The sequence below is a fragment of the Coptis chinensis genome, chromosome 2, assembly GCF_015680905.1.
Source record: "Coptis chinensis isolate HL-2020 chromosome 2, ASM1568090v1, whole genome shotgun sequence".
In the NCBI taxonomy this organism is placed as follows: domain Eukaryota; kingdom Viridiplantae; phylum Streptophyta; class Magnoliopsida; order Ranunculales; family Ranunculaceae; genus Coptis; species Coptis chinensis.
The window spans coordinates 75,492,532-75,511,575 of NC_141457.1; the positions used below are offsets into that span (position 1 = coordinate 75,492,532).

The 19,044-nt window shown below is 36.2% G+C and overlaps 1 protein-coding gene and 1 non-coding gene across 3 annotated transcripts; one reads left to right on the forward strand and one right to left on the reverse strand.

Annotated features, from left to right (window-relative positions):
• Positions 1 to 7,793: 7,793 nt before the first annotated feature.
• LOC147517862 (heavy metal-associated isoprenylated plant protein 32-like) lies at positions 7,794 to 10,594 on the forward strand. Of its 2 annotated transcripts, XM_086589925.1 has the most exons (4): positions 7,804 to 7,926; positions 8,045 to 8,501; positions 8,636 to 8,711; positions 8,864 to 10,594. In XM_086589925.1, the coding sequence occupies exons 2-4, from the start codon at positions 8,472 to 8,474 to the stop codon at positions 10,111 to 10,113; spliced, it is 1,356 nt and encodes a 451-aa protein (XP_086446051.1). In that variant the 5' UTR covers positions 7,804 to 7,926; positions 8,045 to 8,471; the 3' UTR covers positions 10,114 to 10,594. The 2 variants fall into 2 exon arrangements, with proteins under 2 accessions (XP_086446050.1, XP_086446051.1); XM_086589924.1 differs by having other exon boundaries at positions 7,794 to 8,501.
• A 1,705-nt stretch (positions 10,595 to 12,299) lies between these two features.
• Positions 12,300 to 12,399, reverse strand: LOC147517863 (small nucleolar RNA Z279/snoR105/snoR108). The gene has a single exon (XR_015214649.1). It is a non-coding gene; the product is annotated as a small nucleolar RNA Z279/snoR105/snoR108 (small nucleolar RNA).
• Between the last annotated feature and the right edge of the window lie 6,645 nt (positions 12,400 to 19,044).

The following is a 19,044-nucleotide window of genomic DNA, read 5'->3' on the forward strand; positions in this document are numbered from 1 at the left end:
GGCTTCCTTGGGGTCTGCTTACGGCCAAAACCCTTAACTGACTGAATTTTTTTCCCTTTTTCAATAGAAGTCTTCAGCACAATGTTAGAATGAACAACATCCACATCTTGGTCATCATGGACAGGAGTTTTTCATCGAGCCTCTCTATCGTCAGCAAAAAAACTTTCTACCATGTCATTGAACATTTCCTTGTCTTTTTTCTGCAACTCTGTGCCTGCTACCCCTTGCGAGATTTCCTGTCTTTTGAAAGAATAAACCCCCTCTTGGACAGTATGATCTTGTAACTGAGACAAATCAAAGTGGAGGTTCTTAGGATCACTAGAAATCTGCGCGAATCCTGGAGGGCATTCAACTTCAATCAAGGGATGAAAACTCTGGAAAGACATTTGAGTAGAAAACCCTATTTGTCCAGGGTTATGTGCTTCCACATTTAGAGGCAAATGATCTTGTGCAGATAGCCATGCATGTTCATTACTTGGACTAGTAGGACAATTCACCTGAGGTGATGATATATCAACGATCATGGGTCCTTTTGTTGGTTCAACATATGTCTTCATTAACTTTGAATTCACAGAAGAATCACCCCCATTTGTAATCAGAGGAAGAAGTGGTTGGTTAAGATCAATACCAAACAAGAGAGAAAACTCAAATACATATCTTTCTCCAATGGGTTTTGGAATAACCCGAGTTTTGGAAGAGTAAAACTGAAACAGTTGTCCTCCTGGTGACATTCTAACATCATTCCCTTGACATTCATCTGTTACATTGCAAGCTGCGAAATGATGCCCTATAAAACCACACTTAAAGCAGAAAACTGGCAGATACTCAAACACAAAAGAAATCCAGTCAACCCCATTAATTGATTCCGGTAGAAGGAAGCCTGGAGGTATTGGCTCATGAACATCAAGCAACACTTTAACTTGCACACAATTAGGTTGTGTTTCAGTCTTAGGATAAATCTCTAAATATTTGAGAAAAGACAGGCCAAAATAACCAGATTCAACAAGGTTGCCTTCAATAATCTCCTTATCCAAATACACATCAGGATAGTGATTTAAATGCATCCACACATAAAATTTTGAGAAGTTCAACTCCTTTGTTTCATAAAATTCCGTCCATGGAATGATTTGAAAAATGTGATGAGCTACAATCCAAGGCTACCCCAGCAGAAGGGCATCCACCTGTTCCTGAGACTCCATCCTAATTTGAAAATTTTCACCTTTGTAATAAACCATATCTTCTATCTTAAAAAGGTACCATGCCTTTTCGAGTGCTGATTTGATTGTGCTCAGATTTAGCCTACCATCCAAAACTCGACCAAACAAAGTCATCTTATTGTAGCCCACATATTTACTCTTCATTTCCTCAGAACTGGTGATCATAGGAGGATCTGTGTAAGGCATTTTCATCTTGGCATCAAAATCCATAGCAAGAAGTTCAATAGAATTTGGGGGTTTGGATGAAGACGGTAAGTTGTTGGTGTTGGAGCTCATATAATGAACTAATTGAAATAACTTCACTTGATGAACTCTAAAGAACCACTGAGCTTCCAGTAAACACTTATATATCCCAAACCTTCCAGCGTTCCAAACACATACAAGTAGTCTCAATTCAGCCACATTATTTGCCCATTCAGACACCTCCATTTGTATATCTATCCATAATTTCATTGTTATAGAAATAACCCGCCAAATGGCTTCATCTTCATACAGATAATCATTACCCATTGATTTCTCAACCAGCACTAAGACTGAAAAGAGTCTAGATTAAGAAAGACATCATAACATGTAATCTTTGTTAAATCTTGTTTAGACAGTATCAATATTTGAGCCTAATCACAGTACCAAGCATGATACCCAGGAAATTTTATCACCACATAATAACCGTATACTACATGGCAAAGATAAGATGGAGTAAGAAAAGAAGGAATATATCTAAAAAGGAATAAACACCCAATAAGAGTTCTGAAGCCACATGCAAAAACTGATTTTTATATGAAGAGAGACCACCAGACTTGATTCCAAGGCCACAACAAGCAAATCTAAAGGAAATTGGCCAGGACAGACACTTTTCTTTTCTAAACTAACACTGTTTACAGTGTAGAATTTTACCAGAAAGAATAGGGCCTAATGAAAAACATGGGTCTGTGAAGAATTTGGGCCTTATTAGGGCATGATCATGGCATAATTGGATTAGGGAATGATTGATTAGGGCATGAGGAGATGATTGGATTAGGGCATGAGGGAATGATAACAAAGAGCACTTCATTTTATTTTTATTTTTTTTCGATAGGAAGATAACAAAGAGCAGTTGAGCAAATGTATTGTAGATTCATGCCAATAAGTTTTTCATATATATTGACACTTCTCTACGTTAGTTCAGTAAAAGAATCGTAGTGGATATCACTCCTACAAGGGATATGATTAAAACTCGTTATTTAATCTGTAAATACCTTTGGAATGTAGTTCAAACTTCAAAGTTCAAATGCGCATTGTTATAACTCTTTTTAAACTATATATATATATATATATATATATATATATATATATATATATATATATATATATATATATATATATAGAGAGAGAGAGAGAGAGAGAGAGAGAGAGAGAGAGAGAGCGAGCTATCTCTCTCCCATTATTAGTTCCAACAATTACTCGAGTTGCAAGATTCCCCATTTTTTTTCCACATGAAGTGCAACTAATAATAGAGTTCAAATTTGTTCACCAGCATATTTGGTGGGTAAAATCTACCAACGCTATACGGAGACTACGTGTATTATTAAAACTCTCATATTTCTTTTTTTTAGAGAAACTAAATAAAGAATATATCCACAAAACCAAAAAGGATGTCAAGATTTTCTCCCCAAAACATGCTACTTCTCTCTCCAATTCTCTCCAACGAGTTTCTTCTTCCTCTATCCTTCCTCATATAAAAAAAATATCCAAAAAAAAATTATAATCTAAATATAACAGAGATTACGCATATTTTGAGGGAAAAATACTTATTAGACCATAGAGACATCATTATATTTAATGAGCATTGTATTCGGAGTTAACAACTTCAAAGTGTCATTATAACAAGACTTCAAAAAAAATTTTAAAAAATACAGAGAAGAAGAAACGTTCATTAAAGTTTTGAAGTGATTGTTATGGCAATAGTACTCTAAAATTTTCAATATGCCACACGGATATAAATTCTTTCTATCTCGTTTCCAAGCCATTCAAGTGTTCAATTAAACCAAATAAAAAAAATAGAAATAAAACTAATTATAACTAATGTAATTTGATAATATAAGAAGAAATCTCCTATTTAATTTTGGTTATAGTATTTTTTAAAATCATACTCAAATAAGATTTACTAAAAAAAATTATATGAAAAAAAAATAAAAGAGTAGAGAAGATAAGAAATAGAGAGAAAGAACGGAAGTTAGAGAGAAGTGGAGAGAGAGAGTCATATTTTGGGGAGAAATTTTTTACAAGAATCATTATTTTCTTTTTTGATTTTTTGAATATATTGTTTTATTTAAAAAAAAAATTAGTTATACACTGACTCCGTATAAGGCGTCCTCTTTGTAGCGAGCCGGTAGATTTCACCAGCCAAATATGCTGGCGAACAAACTCGTCCTCCTAATAGTAGCGCGGGGGTCCCTGACTAACCCTATATATATCGTCCATCCTTCATTCCTTCATTGAGATTAACACGTCTTTCTGCTTTCATCGGTAGATTCTAGTAAGAATGTGTCAGTATATTTGATGTAAAAACCGAAAACATGTTTTGGCAATTCAAATGATTTGATGTCTGTGAGCGTAAGGTCACCAAGTGCATAGATTCTAGTAAGAATTTGTCAGTATATTTGATGTAAAAACCGAAAACGTGTTGAAAATTTGGCAATTCAAAATGAATTTGATGTGTGTGTGTGTGTGGTGTCCATCCTTCATTGATATTTACCCGTCTTCCTGCTTTCTTCGGTAGATTCTAGTAAGAATGTGTCAGTATATTTGATGTAAAAACCGAAAACATGTGTTGAAAATTTGGCAATTCAAATGAATTTGATGTGTGAGAGTTATGTTGCCAGTTGCTACTAACTCCAATGAGCAGAGGACCTACGTTCTTCATAATCTTCCGTTTAGTGTGGTTGTTTTCAACTAAAAAGACAACAACTAATTTTGTAGCTTTCTGAAGTGTACAAAAGAGTTGGGCACTAGTCTTTCGTAACTATGGGATTCCCCATTGTCCAGTAAACAGTTGGTGCTGTGTCCTGTTTGGCCTGGCCTTTTAGGAAGTGCGTTAATATAATGGTACTCCAATAGTCCAATCACCTCATTTCAGTCACATGATGAGCATATCCTTGAGCTAAGTTGACAAATTATTATAGGGTTTGTTATTACCCTCTTGCCAAATGGTAACATTTTTCGGCCAGGGTTTTATTGGTTTTTGAGACAAAAGCAATTAAAGCACCTTCTTGAAATTTATGTGAAAACTAGTTGGGAAAAAAGAATTTCACCACTGGTGGACATGGACTGGTTAGGCGCCAGTTCCACATTACCCTCGGGCCTAACCCATAGATGAAACTAGGGGTGGCATCCCCAAATATTTGAAAAAAAGTTACATAATGTGATAGTTGCATATACTCTTGCACCCTAGACATTGAATCCTGATTCCTTCCTTGCCCTAATCTATACCATAGTTTAAGATTTCAGAATTGCCATAATTCATCTCCAAAAACCAGAATTCCAGATGGTATTTTTATATATTTCAAGCAAATTTCAAAATTTACAATTTTTCGACCCTTAATAATAATTTTGAATTTTTCAAAAACCAAAATATTCAGTAAAATTCTGTGATTCTGTTGGAAATCAGAAACTATGGTTACACCATACACAAAGAAAAACTAAAGGAGTGTTTGTTTTTCCTACTTATAAATGCTTGCTACTTATAAGTGTCAAACACTTATAAGTGCTACTTATAAGTAGATCCTAAAATCTGTTTGTTTTTTACTACTTATAAGTATTTATAAGTGGTAGGAGTGTTTGTTTTTTCAAACACTTATAAGTGGCGACATTACAATTTTACCTTTATTTTAATAACACATGTACTCTCTTGTCGAAATTAATAACGATCATATAAGAAATTAATTTAATGGAAGTAGAAATAAATTCATATAGACTATGTATTAAACAATCTACAATAGACATACTGTTTATTATGATAATCATGAGATGCTATTGGAAAGACATTAACTTTTTTTCATTTGCATCAACTCATTTGCTATTTGGTTAGTTATGTAATTTTATATGCATCCATAGGTAGTTATGTAATTTTATGTCTAATCCCAACTTATAAGTTGGCCTAAGTAGGATTTTATCGCTTACAACTTTCAGCCCTACTTATAAGTTTTTTTTACCTTGGGAAAAAACAAATGGATAAAAACAAGTGAGTAAAAACAAATGGGTAAAAACAAGTGGTCCACCACTTACAAATGCTTATAAGTGATAGCCACTTATAAGTAGGAAAAACAAACACTCCTAAGTATCCTGGGTAAGTCCAAGTTACTAGAAAAGATTGACATTGGACGAGTGTTGGGTTCAAGCCTACTGATTATGGGGCTAAAGGTTCCTACACCGGGGTAAGTCTTGTCATTCTTAGAAATACTTGAGAGTTTTTTGGTACGTGATCTACAGTACACAGATTGCAAACATATGAATTGAAGTTTTTTGAAAGAAATTTTTTGTAGTTTTTAGAGCTTTAGTCATCCTTTTTAGCAGGTTAAAGCAAAGTAAAAGCTTATTAAAGGACGAATTTGGTAGTGTTCACGGGTTAGGCTTTTAAGATGCCATAATAATTTGGTCACCCAAGGAGGTTACATGCATGCTTAGCTAGAGAATATATAGTACAATGGCCTCTGGTACTTTTTCCTCATGAAATGTGGAAGCATGAATTGAGATAACGGCATGGACACGGCGAGTAACAGCTATTGGCAAATATATATATATACCAGTATATATATGTTTTGGGGTTTGTGCGGGGGGGGCGGGGCGGGGCTAGACGCCCTTGAGATTCTTTTAATTTCAATTCAGTACTGTATTATCCAAAAATAAATAAATAAATCAAATCAATTCAGTACTGTAACAATTATTTTGACATATATACCAGTACTTATTGGAAGGTTAGGAAAGATGAAACATAAGGTAAGAGGGAATCCAAGGATGGTTTACTGAAGATCGAGGAAGGAGAAGAGAGGAGGAATGAAGAGGCGAAAAAGTGGTCAGAAGGTCGGATTAAGGTTAAAACTTCGCTCCATAAATAAATAAATATGCTAAAATGGTTACCTAGAACATATATTAGCTGTCAAAAAAATCATTATAAAGATGATTTCAAATACAAATCAGACTATCAGAGCAATTCAATTGATGTCATTAAAAAAATATCATGACACTTAATGAAAAATCGAAGTATTCAGATTCTTTCACACATTGCACCATTTTAAAAAGTAATATCTCGATGCGGATACCAGTGTATGCTATGTTTTTATTCATACCAAGGCCAAAATTTCGATATCGGTTAATATATCGGTGTACCCAAAAACCGAGATATATCGGATATATTGGTTTTTTTGGTGACCAGTCCAAACTATTTAAAATATCGGAAATATTGGATATATCGGACATATAATATCGGAAATATATTGGAAATATCGGATTTATATTTAAAAATGGTCAAAAAGTCAACCGATATATATCGATTATATCAGAAATATTGATTATATTGGCGATATAAAGTTTCATATCGGAAATTCTGATATATCTCGGAAAAAAAGGGATTCAATATTCGGTGGATATATGTCAGATGATATATATCGAAAATATCGATATCGGTGTACCAATTTACCGAGATATATCGGCGAGATATCGGATATCTCGGTGATATTTTGGACCATGATTCATACAAAAGCTAGGACGAATTTTCACTTGCTTCTCTACAGTATTGATTCTTTGTTGCGATATATCATTATCGTATCAGAAGAAATTGTGTTTTTCATATAAATTGCTTCTCTATAAATTTTTTGATTCAGTTTACCAAAGACTCCAAATTTCATGACAATTTTATTAGCAAAGCATGCTCGATCATTAACCTCATTTCATGCAACCTCTGGCTCACTATTAAAACTATCTATATCCGGGTTCATGAAGTTATGTTGTTTATCTCTACACTTTCCACACTAAACAGGCTTTCTGAAATCAACAAACTGGCACCTTAAGTCATGATTAGTAGAACATGATCTTAACTAATGTATGACGTAGAGGCATAGCCGCATAGGTAATTTATGGCATATCAGCATCTGATAGAAGTAGAACATCCAAATATCCAGAAGTGTAGAACATATATAGACAGGAGTCACAGGACACCTTATCTCAGACTAGGGAGTAGGGAGTGTATCTCAGGGAATTAGGTCACACAGACTGCGATTGACATAGTCACATAGTACATTCTTTGAGTTACTAAATGCTTCCAATGAGGGTGAGAGTATTGTCACACTTACACACGCTAACATAGTTTCATTCATGACCCATGTTACCTGACCCCCACAACGTTTTTCCTTAATTGATCAGTAAAAAGTTCAAAATCTCCATGACCGACCTGGAAATCTCTGCATATACAATTTACAAACCCAAAATCTGGCAAACCAATTATATGGATGGATAAGGCAAACTATCTTATTGTTTTCTCAGATTTTGACCGATATTGCAATATTTTATGATATTTCAAGGCATTTTGTACCCTGAGTCCATGACACAATCACACAACCCAAATTCTTCTGGGCACAAGTATTTTCAGACCATTTATGAAATTGAAGCTTCAAGATTACAAATCTTTTTAAGCTCAAATTCAAGATTACAAGTCAGTCAGTCACATTGTGACAAGGTAATAAAGATTGTAAATAAGATCTTCACACTGGAACTTTATGCAACAAGTATCTTAATCACCACTAAGAATAGATAAATGGCAGATACATATTTGTTCACACATCTTTTCTACACAGGGATCAAAAAGCTTTTCTGCTCAAAAGTGACTCTACAACTCACACGAGGAACAAGGACATGTGGGAGAGCTAGTTAACAGTTACCTCACCAAGGACTACAAGAACAACAGAACTCAAAGATAAAACTTCAAAACTACCCTCTCTTTTACAAACAAAAACAAAAACCCTGAAATAAAGGAAGGCAGTGAGTGAGCTTAAATGACTTACACCCACCGCTTCTGAACAGACACACACTCACCATTAAATACTGCAAACCTTTACTCTTTTCTCTCTCATTCTTCTTCTTTCAGTGTAGCTGGTAGCAAAAAGACAAGAATGAGTAAATAGAGAGAACACCATTTGTGGGGTTTACTTTCATTTCATCTTTCTCTGTTTCAACTTGTTCTGTTTCTCCGCTTTTGTTACCTCTTTTTACGTGTTGGAAGATATGAGTAAAGAAGAGTTCTTGAAGATCCGGGTACTTCAGCTGAACTTCTTTTTCTTTATTGGGCTTTACCTGTTATGAACTAAAGATAATATTTTTTTGTTGTGTAATGTTTTTATTGATAAATTTTGTTTCTTTATTCTATTTTTTGATGTTTGAACATGTAGACTTGTGTTCTCAAAGTGCATATACACTGTGATGGATGTAAGGATAAGGTGAAGAAACTGTTGAAGAAAATTGATGGTATGTTTTTTACAACTATAACACTAGTTATTTGTTGAATGGTCATACATTTCTATGTTTTTTGTAATTAGAAATTGGGTTTTGTTCAATTTGTTGTTTTTTCAAGTGTGTATTTTGAATTTGATGTAAAATGTGGATTTGTAATGTTTTAGGAGTGTATACAAGTTCTATAGATGCAGAACAAGGGAAGGTGACTGTTTCAGGTAATGTTGATCCATCTACAATTATAAAGAAGTTTGCAAAAGCAGGAAAGCATGTTGAGATATGGGGAGCTCAAAAGGCTTCAAACAATAATCAAAACCAGCTTAACAATCAGTTCAAGAACATGCAAATTGATAATGGTAAAGGTGGTAAAGATAATAACAAGCCTCAGAAAGGTGGGAAAGAGCAGCAACCGAAGGGTGGTGGTGCTCAGCAACAGATTCAGCAACAATTGCAACAGCTGAAAGGGCTTGGGGATATAAAGCTGCCACAGCTTAAGGACTTGAAGGGTATGATGCCATTCAAGGACAAGAAATCTGTGAAGTTTGATATGCCATCAGAAGACGATGAATTCACTGATGATGATGAGTTTGATGATTATGATGATGATGATTTTGATGACGACGAGTTTGATGATGATGATGATTATTTGAAACAACCCCTTAATAAGATGAATCCAATAATGGGTAATGGCCAAGGAGCTAATGGGATAATGAAAGGCGGCGGCGGCGGAAATGGCAAGAAAGGGGGAGGTGTAGAAGTGCCTATTCAAGTGAAGAGTATGGGTGGAAATACCGATGGAAAAAATGGTAATGGTGGAAAGAAGGGTGGTGGTGGTGGAAATAATGGAGGAAATCAAAACCAAGGTGGTGGAGCTGCAAAAAATGGAGGAAAGAATGGTGGTGGCTTTCCACAAGATGTTAAAAGTGGAGGAGGAAATAATAACAAGGGTAACATTCCTGTTGGTGGTGGGAATAACAATAATGCTAACGGGGGCAAGAAAGGAGGAGGTAAGAATGATGGGGTTCAAGTAATGAACAATATGATGCACCATGGCTTTAATGGAATTGATATCACTCATGGTTTAGGTGGTGAAAATGTAGGTCAAATGGGGAATATTCCCATGCCTCAAATGGGAAATTTTCCGATGGGTCATATGGGGAATATTCCGGCAGTTCAAGGTCTACCGGCAGCACCAATGAATGCCGGTGCTGGTGGATACTTCCAAGGGGCTGCCCCTGAATACCATGCTGGGAACCCATATCATCAACAACAGTACATGGCTGCTATGATGAATCAGCAACGCGCAAATGGAATGATGTATGCAAGGCCCCCTCCTGCAGTTGCCTACACGCCATCCCCGGAACCCTATACGTACTTCAGTGACGAAAACACTAGCAGTAGTTGCAATGTCATGTAAGTTGCCGGTGAATATAAAGTTCAGGTATGGCACTCACACAATGGCAATCAGCATTGTGGTTGTCCGGCTTCTCTATAGCTTGGATGGTGATTGATTAGAGTAATGCTGCGAAATACACTTTGGGAGTGACTTGTTGTAGCTTTGTTTTTAGTTCGTTAGTTAATTTTAGTTGTTTTAGTTCTGATTAATATGATCTATATCAATATCCATGTGTGGAAAGAGTATCTTGTAGTGGATATAATTAAGTTAAAATGGGACTTGAAGAGAGATTGTGGATGAACTCTTATGAAGAAATGGTGTGTAAGGGACGAGTGTGTGTTAATATATGACGATAAGTTGAAGAACAAAATAAGAGAACAGTGGGGCAGCTATGTGGCTGAGGCGCTGAGCCTACCCATGCCAAATTTTTATCTGAAGTGCTGTTTTGGAATTTCAGATTTTCTCAATCTGATAAATTTGATTTTGATTGGCCTCTCCTTAATTTTACCTCTCATTCATATATTTTATTGAGTAGAGCAAGAGGGTGAAAAACAGTACTTATCTTGTTTGCTGTTTTGGACTATCTTGATCATTAAAGTTCATGTGCCATTGTCTCTGTGAAGATGATTGTGACTTGGTGTCATAATTGTGATTAAATCATGAAGTCTGGTGGTAGTGTGGTACATATCGTAGTAGGTTGTGGCTAAAGCCCATCAACATCTGTCGTACTCTATGAGTGTGTTAGGTTATTGGATCTGGGCCTTTCTGGCCTACCACTTTAAAATTAGGTACAATTAGCGCATGGGTCCACTGTATATCGTGCTTTGCCACTTACCTTTGTGATTTTGTCAAATTTAATTTTGAACTCCACTCAAAGCTATTTAAGAGTAACAAAAAGATAGGTCACTACAATTATCAAGGTTTTGGGAAAGAAATGTCACTTGATGTCTTCGTACGTCAACTAAAAGCCAAACGACCAAAAATTATCACAAGAAAGATACACAAGAATGCATCTACATACCTTAGTTTTGAAAGAGATCTAATGGCGTTGACGCACAGTTTAGTTTGTGCTTCCAAACAAACAAGCTTTGCTGATTGCAACCCCATAGATTCTGATCAAGGCTGTGTCGTGAGTGCCACAAATTGACCACTAACGGTATCTAACTAAGGTGTACTTGGGCCTCCAGACCAGCATTTATTGAAGGCACCATTAATACCCAGCGTTGTTAAATGGCTAAGGAGTCAAGACTTTGTTGAAGGATGAAGGCTAAGCACCATACAGACCCAAATAATCAACCGTGATTATGATCAAAATATTTTCACAACTCAAGTCCACATAATAATAATAATAATGTAGCTCTCCGGCCTCTCCCGTTTAACGAAAAAGAAAAAATGTATTCCCTGTTCCCTGCCTCCAAAGGACCAATCAATTTGATGGGCATGCGGCCTAGTATGACAAACATATGACATGTGCATAATTAGGAAAGGGTTGACCAACAATGAGGTAAATCACATGCGAAAGCTTGGGGATGGGGATGAGGAAGGGGGTTGTTTGTTGTTGGGTCTTCGGCTCAAAATCATATAAACAAAACGCCAAAAAAGTGAACAAATTCTTCTTTACGACAAGAGTAAAATCAAAGAAAGATAACTGATATTTTCAGAACATGACAGCCTCTTGCCATCATCTTTTCCCTTTTTCATCTTTCTGGGCCACGTTTGTTGACCGGAATATTTGAGATTTCAACCCCAAGGTATCAAACTATCAATGGTCCATGCTCCATATTAAGGTACCCTACATTCAACCTTTTCTTTTTACAGTTTATATACTAGAACAATTATACTATTGAATTGGAGAGGAATACGAGATTCAGCCGCTAAGGTATCAAGGGTCCATGCTCCATATTAAGTACTCCACATTCTACCTTTTCTTTTTATAGTTTATACTTGCACCATTACGTTTATACTATGGCTAGGCACGTAGTATGGATCCATTGCCCTTCCATATTTAGTACCCTAACCTTATCTTTTTACATTTTAGTATTTTACACTTGCAAACAAGCATCACCACGGAACTGGGTAACAATAAAAGTCCACTGTAGGCCTTTTTTGTCACGTTAAGGACTTCAGGGTACAATACTACATGGATCATGTAATGCGATCATGCTTGTTTTTTGGTGGAACAGAAAGTTTGAAACTGATTTAAAGTAGGGATCAGATTGGTACAATGAGAGTGCCCCTATGTCGTAACCAGGCTTGGGCGGACACCCAACTCACAATAATGCGAGTTTTGACCACTCATCATATCCCGTTAACTGCCTGAAGGATCATGCTGAATGGCTGGTCCAGCAGCAAATATTTATAACTTTGAAGTCAATGGTACACGTTTCCTGGGCCAATGTGGGACTAAACGAACTTCTTCACTCGCATTTACACACTCCCTCCCTCGGTCCTCACTAGTTACTAATCAATTGATTGCAAGGATATTTTTTCTGATGTTTTGAGTTTTGCTAAACAACAACGGATTTAACAAGAGATAGTTCTCTCTAATTAAGGACCAAGGGTCAGAAGCTTATGTGCAATAATTGGCCTTGCATAATGTTAAAGAACTTTTCACAATTAAGCGAGACAAGAAAGTAAGAAACTGGTGGTGGTTTTTGGTTATTGTCTCTAATCCGCATGTTGAAAGCATAGTAGTTCTCCACCAATAGTAATCGTACTGTTAGCTGGATTTGATTGTATCACTTTTCAGCAGCTTAACATGTAGTGCAAGTCCTGTTCACTGTTAATAGGTGGTCTCTACTTTTACTATTACGCTGAGGAGGTCTCACTCAACACTAGATAGAGTGAAAGATACATGTCTCATGTTCAATGTATTCTTTTCAAGTAGGATTACTTTTACATTACATCACACTGTATCAAAGATTACATGTCATTATGTGTTCACCAAACGACTACTTGACATCATAGTTCCTGATTTCGACGGAATTTTAAAAATTCCGCTGAATATTTCGGTTTTTAAAATTTTGAAATTCCGGTTCAAGGTCAAAAAATATGTATGGAATTTCGGAATGTATTTGGAATATAGTGGAATAAAATATGGAATTTCGTTTTTTGGATTTGTCAGAATTCCAGATATTCTGAAATCTTGAACTATGCTTGACATATACCGGCCTCAAAATCTTACGGGTTGTCATAAAGACACCACCAGTTTTACCAAGAGCACTACTTTTTTTAACTCAAAGCAAATATGTCTCCGAAAGTTATAAGGACACCGCCATCACATTAGGGTTTTCATAAAGGCACTATAGTTTTTACCAAGGGCACCACTACTTTAGTGGTAAACAAATAGACCCTCAAAAGTGATAAAGACACCACCTTCGTCATCTACTAAAGCACATTTGTTTGATTTTAGTTAAAAAGTGATGCTCTTGGTAAAATTAGTGGTGTCTTTATGACATCTCTAATCTTAATTAAATTACAAGTTAAAACATAGACCAAGTCAGGATTCCAAAAATTATGGATGTATGGAAAGATTACAAGATGTGACATTGAGTGGAGATTGGAAATCATGTACTACCCAGTATCCCAAATTGCCATCCGAGTCTAAAACCACTAATGGCTAGTTGAGGGAATTGACTATTGGCATTGGTTCCTAACCAGAAAGTTTGGGTTCTTCAAAACCTTAAGTGCTGTTCGTATGAGACTAATTACCACGATCAAAACACAGTCATTTGGGTGCATGGTGATGCTTAAAATCTGCTAGGGTAAATGTCGATGATTTAAAAGTGAATAATGGACTATAAGTATAACTTTCATTTGGTCATCACCGGATGTTGACCACCCACCCCCGCTAATCACCCATCACATTAAAATTTAAACTTGAGTGAGATCACAATTTAAAGTTGCAATACACTTTGGAAGAGACTCTATGTCTTAATTCCTAATAGCCCACCTAGCAAGTTCATGGGCCTCCCCGTTAAATAACCTAACTACTAATCCAATGCATATGAACTATACTACGAGACATAACCTTATTAAGAGAAAGCTTTGAACCTGTTACAATGGACTCTAGTTGCCACTCTAGGTTCTCAAAAGTAGTAAAAGGTGCCGGATTTGTTAGAGTTTGAATCACTCTTTGATTGTCTCCTTCAAGGAGAAAACAACTTGCATATAGAGTTCCAACCAAGTGGGGTTTCAGCTGCCACAAACTCCGCTTCTTCAGCGCTTCGAACTTTGAAAGTTCTGAAGACTGCAACAACTGGCTTTCCTTTCATATTCTAAGCTATCACTCTTGCTGCACCTGCTCCTCTCCCCCCTTCCCTGTCAAAAGAGGCATCAAACCGTATATTAATGCAATTTTCATTAACAATTGGAAGCGATTCAACCATATTCATAGGATTAGAGTTAAGGTTAGAGATACGAAGGGAATCCTCTTCTTCTTTGTCTGTTTTATATGCTTCCAAGCATTTATGCCATATATCCACTGCTCCTCTTATGACACCCTTTTTGTTGAAGTTTGTATGTTCGCACTTATACAAGTTCCTTGCTTCGTTCCCAAATGTGATGCATGACTATACAAACGAGAAGCCCTTTGGCTGCGATATCCTCATTCTTATTGTGACACCAATTGACAACCTCATCAAGCCACTGTCTTATGCTCCAATCCGAATACACTTCAACTCTCAAGTTGATAAGGTTAGTGAACCACAAACTCTTTGTTCAATCACAAGTCAAGAAGATATGTACTGGTGTCTCAATACAAGATTCACAGAAGGGGCAACTCATATCCCCTTATATCTTTCTTTCTAGCAACCGATCTCCTGTAGGTAGTGCTTGCATATACATCTTCCAATTAAAGTGTTGTCATTTACCAGCCAATAATTTCAACTTCCAAATATTAGCTACAGTTTTCTTCTGATAAGAAGATGAATGTGTACTCCAATCTTCACCGGAGGAAAAGTTGAATGCAGATCTCACATAAAAAAGGCCGTTTGAAGAATGATTCCATACGAGCTTATCCCTATCTACATCATGCCTAATTGTCAAGGTTTGAATGAAGTAAGTTATTTGGGATGGGAAAATATCATTCAGCTTATGTATATCCCATTGAACACCGCCATCCAACATCAACTCAACAACCCCAATGTTTTCCAAACATTTTGGTATAACTATGTCGTCTTTGAGAATAATGGTTTTACCATTTATCTGTAACCAGGGGTCTTTGAAGACTGAGCTCTCAGTATCATGTCCAATCCTCCAAATCCAACCTTTCTTGAACTCATCGTAATGTTTGTGTACTCATTTCCAGAAGTATGAAGCATTAGAGACAGGTTCAGGGTTTTGCCCTAGCCACTTATTACCATATATGGCTCTAAACGTTCTCGCCCAAAGAGATGTAGTGTCAGTTATAGCTCTTCAGTAGTATTTAGCAAGCAAAGCTTTATTCATATCACTAGCTTTTGGGTTTGCAGAGTTTGTCCCACCCGATGGTATGGACCCCCTTAGTATCATCAGTACCATGCCAATAAAAACTTCTATATGCCTTATCAATTTTGTCACAAATATTAACAGGCAACGCGTAAGTAGACACAACATACATAGGAGTTGCTTGAACAACAGATTGGCTAAGAACATCTCTATCTGCTTGAGCTAGAGTCTTAGCTCTCCATCCTTTGCATTTTTTATGAACTTTATCAACCAGGTAATCAAAATCAACATTTTTTTTTGGAAATGACTATGGGAACACCGAGGTATTTGTCCTTTTTGTTAAATTATCTCATTTTCCAAAATTTTCTCAAAATCTTTTTATGTTTGCAATGCACATTCTTACTACAAAAGATGCTAGATTTATCAAAATTTATTTTCTGCCCAGATGCATCACAATAATCCTTAAGAATAGTTTTTAAGTGCCCAGCTTCATACAGAGAAGCTTTGGTAAAGATGATCAAGTCATCAGCATAAAGGAGGTGAGTGATAGAGGGGGCATTTGTTCTAACTTTGATACCATGAATCTCACCTTTATTCTCAGCTCTTCCAACCATTCTGGAAAGAGCTTCAGAAACCAAGATAAACAGATATGGAGACAACGGATCACCCTGTCTCAGACCTTTTTCGGGAAAAATATGTTCAAGAGGAGAACCATTCAAAAGAACTCTAAAGGAAATAGAAGATAAGCATTTATTAATCAAATAAATCCACTTCCTACAAAAACCTAGTTTTTCAAAGATAGACCATAAAAATGACCATTCAACTCTATCATAGGCCTTGACCATATCCATTTTGAGAGCAACCCATCCTTGTTTCTTTTTACACATCTTTTTCATGTTATGAAAAACCTCACTAGCAAGACCCACATTATCACCAATATTCCTTCATTTAATAAAAGCTCCCTGAAAAAGGGAAATGATTTTATGCAAATGATTCTTAAGCCTATTAGCAATAATTTTTGAAATTATCTTGTAGGTAAAATTACATAGGCTGATAGGCCTAAACTTAGAAATATGATTAGGAGAAGAAATTTTGGGAATAAGAGTGATAAAAGTCTCGTTGTGAATGGGGTGCAACTCCCCATATCTAATTTTTTTTTGACACAGTCTACTATAGTGGGTCCAACAATATCCCAATACTTATGAAACCCCCCTGAAACCCATCCAGGGGCTTAAAAAGCACCTAGCTTTTTAGTGACAACCCAAATATCGGCAGCGGAAGGCACACGAGTAAGAATGGAATTCTCTGTCATTAATACATGGGGAAAAAAGATTTAGAATATCATTATTAGGAATAGGATTATCAGAGGAGAAAATATCATTAAAGCACTCGTTAATCTCCTTCCCAACGTTGATTTTGCCTTCTTTCCACAAACCATCTTCACCTTTGATTTTTTTCAATGTAATTTTTTCTCCTCCTATAAACCGTGGACATGTGAAAGTATCTTGTGTTTTTTCCTCCCTTCTTAAGCCAATGCATACCAAATTTCTATTTTCACATACTCTCTTCATGCTCAAGAAAAGTCAACAATTTGTTTTTCAAAACCTTCGCCTTGTCATAAGACTCGTTGTTTTGAGGTAAAGCAAGAACTTTCTCTAAATCGTTTTGAGTTTTCCTAATGTGAGCAGTCACACTACCAAAAACTTTTTTATTCCACTGTTTCAAACATTTTTTTGTTTTATTCAATTTCAAGTAGGTACTATGATCAGGCAAATTATGGTTCATAGATTTCCAAGCTTTTTCAATCACAAGTTTACAATAAACATCAGACAACCACATATCAAAAAACCTAATTAAAAGGCCTGGAGCTATCATCAACGGTAGCATAGAGATTAATAAGCAAAGACAAATGGTTAGAAATGCCATTTGCAAGAGTTTTCACGGCCATATTAGAGAACGACTTAACCCACTCAGTAGAAGCTAAAGCACGATCGAGTCTTTCCACAATATGATCATTAAAACTTCTACAATTAGACCACGTGAACTTAGGGCCTTTATAACCTAAATTCATCAAGCCCAGATCATTGATAAGCAAATTAAAATATAACATGATTTTATTAAACACACGGTCACCGCCAATCTTCTTATCGAGAGATATGATGGCGTTAAAGTCACCAAAGAGCAACCAAGGGCCAGGAACCAGGGGAGCAATCTCCCTTAATTCAGGACCACACAAGCTCTCTTAAACTAGCATGTGGATTACCATAAACAAAGGTAAAAAAACCAGTCCTTACTACTATGAAAATTTGAAAGTTTACCTGTGATTTGGTTTTGTGTTGCTCCAATAATTTCAAGCTCGCAACCTTCTTTCCAATACACAGCTAGTCCACCTTTTAATCCATCAGCAGGAACACAGAAATAACCTCCAAATTTTATAGTTTTTCTAACAACTTGCATCCTTTTATCTGAGGCTTTTGTCTCTGACAAACAAACTACGTCCGGTTGGTGTTGCCGAATGAGGCCCATAAGATTTTGGACTGCCGTGGAAGAACCAATTCCACGCTAACAACATAACGGAGCTAAGTAACTACTAAACTAAGAGATATACAGAGTCACCCCTCAAACAAAGCATATACTCGCTAACAAGAAACAACAATAACCTAACTATGTAGCATAAAGTGAAGTGTGTCACAGAAGTGATCAAGAGATAGCAAAAAATAGTATATGTGTACAAAGAAAAGGACTAAAGACTTATCAAAGGTAAGATAATGAAATAGAGTTGAGAAAGTTATTTGGTCTGCTGCTATAATCGCCGGTGCAGCAGCAAAAATGACTGAAACCAATGAGAAAAAAGGCAGTGGCGGACTATCGATGATACAAAGAGAGCCTCACTTGATGTTTCGAACTGAATGTGGATTCAAGATCCGAAAGTGCTTCAAGCGCTAGTACTTAAGTTGTTTTTGAAACTGTACTTAGTTCTTCACTTTTAGTGGTGAGACTTCAATCTCAGATTCACATATACGATTTACCCAATAACCAAATTCAAACCTTTCTATCACAACCTAATACAAGAACTTGGTGGGAAATGCTAGGAGAATTTTAGCTACTTAGAGCCGTTCAGCAAAAAATTGAGATGAAGGAGAACTAAGAGTCACTTCCGCAAAATTAAGGAGAACTAAGATTCACTTCCGCAAAATTAATCTCAGATTCAGCACTATGATGTGCTCAAAAAACCAAATCACAAACTCCTATCACACCCACTCATGGCAGTCAAATGAGGCGAAGGAGTGGTATTCTAAACGCTTGCCAAAATCAACTATTTTTTATGTAGTAATGTTTGATGGATAAGGTTTGAAACAAAGCTTCCCTTAGAGGTGGTGAGAGGAAGTGTTGGTAAGGAGAGGGGAAAAGATTTTGATTTTGATTTTTTTTTTTTGGATAAAGATAAAAGAGATTTTGGACAAAATCAGTTAAGGATTGACCTCAAAAAGGACTAGCCTTAGGTGGAGATGCTTCTCTTGCTAA

Excerpts from the sequence above, each read along its gene's own strand:
- LOC147517862 (XM_086589924.1), top strand. The coding sequence starts at position 8,472 with ATGAGTAAAGAAGAGTTCTTGAAGATCCGG. Across the intron at positions 8,502-8,635 it reads AAGAGTTCTTGAAGATCCGG|ACTTGTGTTCTCAAAGTGCA; the intron begins GTACTTCAGCTG and ends TTGAACATGTAG. Across the intron at positions 8,712-8,863 it reads ACTGTTGAAGAAAATTGATG|GAGTGTATACAAGTTCTATA; the intron begins GTATGTTTTTTA and ends GTAATGTTTTAG.